The sequence below is a fragment of the Tinamus guttatus genome, unplaced genomic scaffold, assembly GCF_059628265.1.
Source record: "Tinamus guttatus ecotype Peru unplaced genomic scaffold, ASM5962826v1 Tinamus_guttatus_pri_ptg000010l, whole genome shotgun sequence".
Classification (NCBI taxonomy): Eukaryota; Metazoa; Chordata; class Aves; order Tinamiformes; family Tinamidae; genus Tinamus; species Tinamus guttatus.
This window is the reverse complement of record NW_028288544.1, coordinates 3,652,004-3,661,011: the sequence shown is the minus strand read 5'-3', so window position 1 is coordinate 3,661,011 and position 9,008 is coordinate 3,652,004. Positions and strand designations below refer to the sequence as shown.

Sequence of the window (9,008 nt, the reverse complement as noted above, 5' to 3'; positions counted from 1 at the left end):
GGTGAGACTCTGGTGTCCTTCTCAAAGCATTTATGCTAATAAAATTCATCAATATACCTGATTAAGTCTTTCACAGACACTCTACAGCCAGTAGCTTATTTATGTGGACAATTTCTGCTTTGACATTCAGCCTCCAAAATAAATAAAGATACAGAAGGCCAGTGTGTAACACAAACCTGTTTGGTCTCCTTTTCGAGAAAGAAAAATGCACACAGATAGAAGAAATTGCTGCAAAGAGTGTCCTGTCAAATGATATGCAACACTAGCACGCAGGACTTGTGTAACTAGTAAACTTACAGTTTATAATCAAAAGCTGCTGAATATACAAGATATTCCTAGTTTATTCAAAGGTGTGAGCAGCTTGCAAATTAAGATTATGCAGTTTAGCAGATTTATGTTTTCAGGAAAAACAATGAAAACTTTTTCATTTTTTTTCTCACCTATAATAACATTATGCAGTCTCTAAAGCATGCAGAATACTGCTTTATTTTCAGAAATGCAGCGAATCCTCAGTATAATTACAATAGGAAAAAGACATTTGCAAATGCATTGCTCCAGCGTGGTCAGGAAGATTTAGGCCATATGAAATGAACCACAGTTCTAGCCCACACAGGCTCTGGAATCTGCACAGCATTTCTCAGCAGACCCAGTACCCATCTCCTTTAAAAGCTGGCTCCTTTGAACACCCTTTTTTTCCCCCCTCTCTTATTTTCTAGTTTCTTGAATCTCATTAATGAATCTCATGGCTATTTATTAAAGTTTGCTTGCTTCATAAATAGAACTGATCCCGAAAGGTGGATTTGGAAGAAAGTAATCTGGTTTACAGTTACTGACTGCTTTCAGAAAAAGTCTTTCTCATTTTTAGTGCCGAACGGGGGCATAAATTGGGAGAGAAGATTATTTGAGACAAGATATTCATATACAGAAATGTTTGCAAGCTCGAGCCCCATTTTAGCAACAGCCATATAAATATTTATCTGAGTGATCTCATTGTATTCAGTGGGATTTCCACTGTGTATATCTTGGTACTTGAGTGTAAAGATGGGTCTTGATCTTGAAAAGAGTTGTGCATCAGATGATTGATTCTGTATTAGGTAAGTAGCTCCGTTGTCTTGATAGAACTATTCTGTGCAGTGAATGGGCATGAAACACATTATAGGAAAAGCCTATCAAATGCACACATATGCAAGCTGAGAAAAAAGATTTCTAATGTTCCCTAGTTTCACTACATTTAGATAATGCTTGAAACAGGACTAATTAAAATAATTTCCTGTCAAAACAGACTTTTCCAGTCTTTGGATATTTTCCAACACACTCATGAAAAGCAGATATCTCTTGGCTATCTTTATTCTCATTAATTTGGGTCATGGTTAAGAGTTACTGTGTGACACTTCATAAATTGAATATGATTTTTGTAATATGCTATTTTTTCATTGGGTCCAAAAGACTCATTACAGATTGTGGGGTTTAGTAATAACTTATTATTACTATTTATTCAGTTTCTATTGCACCAGTGTAGAAGAGGAGCAAGTGGAGTTGTAGTAATACAACTGAGTAGCAATATGAAGACAGGGAAGGCTTCTCTCGGACATCCAGCAGCCACTAGACCATCAGAGGTTTTCTGCCCCATATCACTGGTCTCCACTCACCCAAAGGACTTACTGAGAGGCGTGATTCCAAGTTATTTCCAAGTTATTTTCTTCTTTGCAGTAAAACCTAGCAAGAGAAGCCAGGAGCTGCAAATGGAGATGAGACACATGAACGTGGTTAAGGCGGCCCTGGTTATTGCTGACAAATTGATGGAACTGCTTCTATTTGTCTCCAGGAAGCGGCAGGTCTCTGACTGTTCCCTTTGGCCTATTTTGCCTCTTGCTGGTATATCACCATGTGGTGCAGACAGGCCACCTCTTCTGCTTTTTGCTCAGTGCATTTCATGTTCCCCATACTGGTGGTGTTTTACAGCTGTTATCTCCACAGCTTGACTAGCACTGCCAGGTTGCAGGAGATGCTAGCTCTCCAGGCTGCTCTGCCACAGCAGCACCTAGACACGCATACTGTCTGCCAGTTTATAGGTGCCTACGAAATGGACATAGACTGGCTAGCTCAGTTTCCACTGGCTAGCTTGAGGACTGGAAGACTATCATCTTTTTTTTATCCGGTCAGCATGATTAGCCAACCCCCTAGAGCAATTCTTTGGCTAGTGACTCTGCTTTTTTATAGAAGACGGAATAAGAAATGAATTAAAATCTGTTGTGGTTTTACTGTAAGTCCAGTATATTTATTTTTCCTCATAGGGAGTGCGAAACCTAGCTCAAAAAAAAGAGAAGGGGAGAAAAAAAAAAAGAGGACTATTTCAAAGCCCTGACGTTCAGCAGGAGGAAATGCCTGTGTGTGAAGCAGGAACAGAAACAGCAGGTGTGCTGCAGGTGAGGACGCCTACCCGCCTCAGGCAGGCAAAGGATTCCTACCGAGAAGGAAACCGAAGCCAACCAGGAAACAAACAGAAATATTCAAGCTGTCCACGTCGGAGGCAGCTTCGTTAATCATTACCGAGATGGACTGTTCAGAAGTTCACGGTTGATCACACCACAGAAACCTGCTTGGGGCAGGAAAACACCCATCACAAGCAGTAAGGAATGAGAAGACTCCCGGATCAGGTTTTCTGAATGTGGGGTTTTTTTTTTTTTTGGCGGGGGGAGAAAAGGATCCGTAATCTTCTGTTCCAAGACCTCAGGCCAAACACAGTTCTTTTGTTGCTTTCCTGTCCAGAAGAGGAAGTGAGAAATTCCCTGCACATGTGCTGTAGTGCCCAAACACTCAGGTTTCACTCTTGAATCAGGAGCTGCCTGTAATGAGCTCCCCGCGGGGCTTGGAGAGAAGGTTCAGCTGGGACAGGAGTTGTTTCATTTTGTGCCAAAGGAAGAGGGGAGGAAGAAATCCGACAAAGAACTAAAATGTTGATGGAGCAAAAAATTGCCTAAGGCTATTGCAACTGGTAAAAGTGAACGGAAAGAAGAAACAGAGGAAGGCACCAAGAAACAGAGCGGCAGGATGGGAAACTTCTGTCGGAAGCATTGCGTCTGCTTGACACCCTGTGTGCCTTGCATATTCTCAGGGGCAGAAGATAGGCCGGATCCGAAGGGCGTCCTCGTCATCACCAACCCTGGTGTGGTAGAAGACGTCTTCCAAACAGTGCATAAAGATGGAGACAAGATAAAAGAGAAACCTTTGCCGCCGCTACCCGAGCAGCATCTGGTGAATGTTTGCAGATTTGTTGCGCTTTTTGACTATGAGGCTCGCACTGACGAGGACTTGAGCTTCCAGGCTGGGGATAAGCTTCAAGTGTTGGATGCTTCCCATGAAGGTTGGTGGTACGCTAGGCTCCTCCTGCCAAAGGGGTCGGTCTCTCCGGGCCGCAAGCTCCAGGGCTACATCCCTGCCAACTACGTAGCTGCTGATCAGAGCATTGAAGCAGAACCGTAAGTAACCTGGGTAACATGCAGTGGAGTCTCTCCTCCTTTAGTTTAAGCTGCTTTGGAGCAGACTGTTGTGGTCTTTTCTATTGCTGAGAAGGACCTTGTCACACTTGGTCTCCTTGCCTTCAAGTGGTCCTACCAGTGATAGAGGAAACCAGCATGCACAAGGAGAAGACAATGTAGTCCCAGCAAATCAGTTGTAAGAGACAAAGTGTGGAGGTTTTTGTTTGGGTTTAAATTATTTCCCTCTCTGTTATGTCCTGGTTGCTCGGTAAAGAAGTATCTGGGAATAACGAGTTGGTCACCACTCTGAGGGCTCATTGTGGTTGTCGGTATTAACAGTAAATGTGTGTCAGATGCTTTTCAGAAAGTGAAAAGAAACAACCTCTGCCCTAAACAGCCTATACTCTAACAGCTGTGCTGTCCATTAGTTAAGACTTCTAGAAACCTACCTTTATACCCGTGGATTCTTGTTACAAATGAGTGTCTAAAATTTAACTTAATTTACTATGGTTTCCACTGAATCATTTCTTATCTGTAGCTAAGAACAAAGACCAGAACAAAGTTAACTGGAGTAAGCACTGCAAAGGAGAAAAAAGAGCGAATATAGCAAAGGAGTGCAAATTAGACTTGTTAAAGTTTCACAGAGTTTAATTACGCAGCCCATGTTTGTCCACTTCTTCAAAGCACATCTGATTTTGTACCTAACATTCAGAACTGGACTACATCACATGAAATCCAGAAATCACATGAAATAAATTACTTACCCACTAGAGAGGGTGAGTAAGGAGTGAGTCAGTCTGGGTTGCAGTTACTCGTGTGTGTTGCAATCATCGGCAGTATTTGCTACCAAAGCAGCAACTAAAGCTCTTAAGTATGTGCCTGGAAAATTGTCAATGTGGAAAGCGACAACAGAAATAGCATTCTTAGTTTTCAGAATTAGTTTTGACTAGAAAGTGTGTATATTTCTTAACTCATCATATCCAATGATTTACTTGAAACTTGAGAGGAATGATGTTGCAGCTTTTCCGCTAAGGCTCCTTTGGACCAGAAAAGTCATCTCTGATCTGATCCTCCCACTATATTTTCTAGGACTAGGAAAATGGGCTAAGATAGGATTATGCCAGGCCTTTAGCAGCTCTAAGATTTGTGCTTGAGGCATCTTATGGCTACTGCAACCTGAAGACCTTAATTTCTAGAAACTGATCGCCTGTTTCTATTTCTCTGTTCAGGCAGACAACATTTTCAACAGTCATTTTCAAGAGAATTCTTCCAATTGCAGAAATTAATCTGCAGGGAAGGTGGTTTTCTGAACCACTGGAGAAATGGTGGTAGGCTATAATTCAGCTCAGTTTGACCTTCGCTCTCTGTCAAGAACCTAGTTTTCTCAACAAGTCATCTAAAATTGCTGTTAATACTGTGAAAGTAACTTTACTCAGTTATACAATAAAGTCTCACAATGCAGCTTGTAGAATCCCTCTAACTTTTCTAGATTTTCAGCATCAGATATGGAGTTAACTTGGCCAAAGTGCATTACTGTGTAATCCCTGATTTTTTATTTTCTTTTTATAGAAAAAAAAATCTTTTAGTCTTTATGTATCTTTCCTTTTTTTTTTTTTTTTTTTAGCAAAGATTAAGTTTGGGCAACAGATTTTTGCTTATAGATTTTTAGAATAGTAGAGCAATGGGAAGCTTTCACAGATCTCAAATTCATTCATTTCTCTAAAAGTTTGATGTTCCCTTACCATAATACTGAAACTAATCTGGCTAAACATGTAGTCTTTTCTCACGTACTTGGATTTCTTGCTACATTAGTTGGCCTTGTTAACTTTCGACAAAAATAAATATATCAGATCGCTGCTTGCATCAGGCTACAGAGATATCCTTTCATATAATCATAGCCTGACTTAGGTTGAAAAGAATATCTGAAAGTCACTCACACCAGCTCCCCCAACTCAAAGTGTAGTCAACATAAAGTTAGACCGGTTGCTTAAGGCTGTGTCAACCTTTTCACTCTCACAGTAAGATTTTTTTTCCCTATATCCAATCAGAATTTTGTTTGCAACAATTTCCTCTAAAACTTTACCCTCACTTCTGTTCCACCTTTCAGATACCATATCACTCACAGGGAGGAGGAATTTATGAAATTAACAGTTATCCCCCTTTTTTTCTTTTTTTGATTTTTATCTTTTAAAATTAGTATTTATAAGTGAGCTAGGCAAGATGAACACAGAATAACTCTGCAAATCCCCTCTTTGCATTGGTACTGCAGAACACTCTAAAGTTCAGGCAGGGCCAGTCTTCAAAAAAAAGAACAAAACAAAACGAAAAATCAAGAAGAAATTATTTCTCCTGTTATATCCTTGCTCACAGCTCAGTGTTAAAATATGAAAATTACTCATATCAATCTGACTTGCACAGTGGCAGTTGTAGGGGGAAAAGTAGCCTTTGATCTTTCCTGGATATGCTGAGATACCCTCACATGTTCTTGATAGATGATCATGCACACAGATGTGGAAAGTGTATTTTTTATTGATTTCTTATGTACTTTTAAATAACCTCAGATTTATGCATTAAGGCCAGCAAGTGGACCTCTCTTGAAGCAAAATATTTTTTCCAAAATGCAGCCACCATTAACATTTTGGCTCTTTGATTCATAGTATCAGTCTTAGAAAGCTTGGGAAGAAAGCCAAACTGTATGATTTGCAATCTTTTTAGTAGCTGACTTTAGCATGATTTTGTGTGTATATAGATATAGATATATAGTTTGCGTATACATATATATAATTATGTATAAATTATATGTGTATATATATGTATACACACATATAAACTATATCAATCAATATCAACTTTTGAAAAGATTGAAATTCATATGCATGCATCTAAAGAAACAGAGGACATGAAATATTCTGTAAGTCATGGGAATGACTCAAGGCTCAGTATGGAAGTTTAGCCAACATATTCTTGAGAGGTGCAATCAAAACCATCAAAGTTCTTTTGCTAAACATTTGATTGCCTCGTAGCCCTCATGATTATAAAAGAAAAATTTTAGCTGGTGCTTTTTATCAACATCTTGTCATGATCTGTATTGTAGACCCAATTAGAGATTGGTAAATCCATGCTGCTCTGTGTTCGCCTTCTTGACAGAAGGTATTACTAGATAATGGCATCTTCTGTCCAAGTAAGTGCCTCAGCAGTCAATTTTGTCTGTCTCTCTCTGAAATATCTGTAAATTTTTTCTGAGAGAAAGGCTTTTGAACTTTTCTTCAGTAAGAAAAGTTCTTCAGCAAGAAACTTTGCTATCTTGTCTCCATTTAGATAATTTTTTTGCTTTTGGAAGTTACCTTGCTTTCACTCCATCCAGTATGACTGAGGTAGTGCTGGCAAGACAGAACGGAAAGTGGATGAAAGGGAAGAAAGGATCTTTAATAGCTCCACTTTTGTGGGAGAAAAGTCTTATATAACAAAGGAAATTTTCATGCATTTTCTCTATCAGAATGTTAAAGCGAAACTGATAAAGGATGATATTTCTTACCTATGTTTCTTTCCTCAGACTATTTCCGCCAGTTATTCAGAGAAATTTTATGTAGAGACGTACATATTGTAGATCACTAATATCTTCATTTATAACAAGCATATATCAAAAGTCAAACCCCTACTATTTGTGCATGGAATCTCATTTAAAGTTTCTCTTGCTTCCTTCTTTTGGCTTGAGTAATCCCTTCTAATGTGAACAACTCCAATGAAATCAGGCTCACTCCATATGAATTGGGGAAGAGTAGAAAGGATAACTCAGTGGTTTTTATTCTGCCTGCCACAGTGTACAGGCATTTCAGGGAAGTAACCGAGCCTGCAGTCTAAATGTGTAAGGTTAATTACATAATACGTAAGATTAAATACATCCAAGAAAGGCCCAGCTTCTACCACAAAGGATATTTTAGTCAGGCTCAGGAATCAAGGCCCTTCATTTTTATATTTACCAGTAAAGTGTCTTCCCATAGCTAATCTCTTGTAGCACCTGCAGTACTCCTTATTTTAACAACATCCTGCACAGTGGAGGTTGTACCTGGTGTCTCCAGGGACAGGTGTGTTCTGGCTGTACCTGCACTACCTGGGGCAAGGAAAGCCAGTGAGCCCCAGCCAAAAAGCACTGGTCATGCAAACCACAGCTGCAGGTAGTGTGCTTGCCCAAGGAACTTTCTCCTCAGGAAGAACTGAATCCACAACTACATAAATATGTTTTTACTTTTCTCAGTCTGCATGAAAACTGAGGGTCGCCTATGTTAATGAGAGATTAGCTGCTATAAGAGCACTTAGCACTTCATTTCTGTGTATGTCATAGCTAGTTGTCAAAATCACAGTCCAGGAAGACATTTTTCATAACCATGTAAGTTTCATAGGATCACAGAATCATAGAATCATTATAGTTGGAAAAGACCTTCAAAATCAACACCATGCCTCCTAAACCATGTCCCTAATGCCCCTGACCTACACGTTTCTTAAACACTGCCAGAAAGGGCAATTCCACCACTTCCCTGGGCAGCCTGTTCCAATGCTCGACTACTCTTTCCATGTAGAAATTCTTCCTGATTTCGAACCTGAAACTCCCCTGGCGCAACTTGAGGCCATTTCCTCTTGTTCTGTCTGTAGTTATTCTGGAGAAGGGATCGACCCCCGCGTCACTACAACTTCCTTTCAGGTATTTGTAGAGAACAGCAAGGCCTCCTCTGAGCCTCCTCTTCTCCAGACTAAATAACACCAGCCCCCTCAGCCACTCCTCGTAAGGTCTGTGCTCCAGCCCCTTTCCCAGCTTCGTTTCTTTTCTCTGGACACACTCCACAATCTCCATGTCCTTCTTGTAGTGAAGGGCCCAGCTGAGGTTACATCTGCCGCATCCGATGGCTTGTCAATGCCCCCACTTCTGGATTTAAAAACATCTCATTTGGTAAAAGGGAAAATTAAAACACAACTGGAGATACAGTCATATATTTTAAGTTGAATTTCCAGAAAAAGATTATCATAAAGAGCAATCTGATTAGCATCAAAATCTAAATTAAAGTACATACATTTCCTTGGCAAGGAATGTGTCCTTACTTTCTCTATGGTCTTTCTGTGTCTGCTGTTTTTCTGCACTATAAATAGAAACCATAGTAACAGACTCACCTGCCCTTCTTTCATTACTGCTGTTGTTTTATCTAAACAAGAAAGCGGCATAGTCCAAATTGTTATAGACAACCCAGCTGTACAGTTCATTTTAATGAAAAGAGGAGGGAAAATATTCTATTGTAGTGACATGAATTCTGTTGTTTAGAGGAAGGGTAGAGTATACTTATCTGCCCTCTTTCCAGCAATCCTGATGGACCTGTTGGCTATTTATATAAAGTTAACTGCATAGTGCATGTTCATCCCAATGTATTACCAATGTAAGAATGCTGTACTGAGAAGTAAATCTGCACAAATTCCTAGTGCACTAGGTCGAAGAAAATCACTGCACTTACTTTTAACTATTGCCAGTTTCAGAAACATGCC

The 9,008-nt window shown here is 39.8% G+C and overlaps 1 protein-coding gene across 1 annotated transcript in view; it reads left to right on the top strand.

Moving 5' to 3' along the window:
• The first annotated feature begins 2,680 nt into the window (after positions 1-2,680).
• FRK (fyn related Src family tyrosine kinase) overlaps positions 2,681-9,008 on the top strand; it is a 48,920-nt gene continuing 42,592 nt past the window's right edge. Inside the window, exon 1 of the mRNA XM_010211073.2 lies at positions 2,681-3,479. Within this exon, the coding sequence (XP_010209375.1) occupies positions 3,052-3,479 (428 nt within the window). The 5' untranslated portion in view covers positions 2,681-3,051. The remainder of the gene's footprint in view (positions 3,480-9,008) is intronic.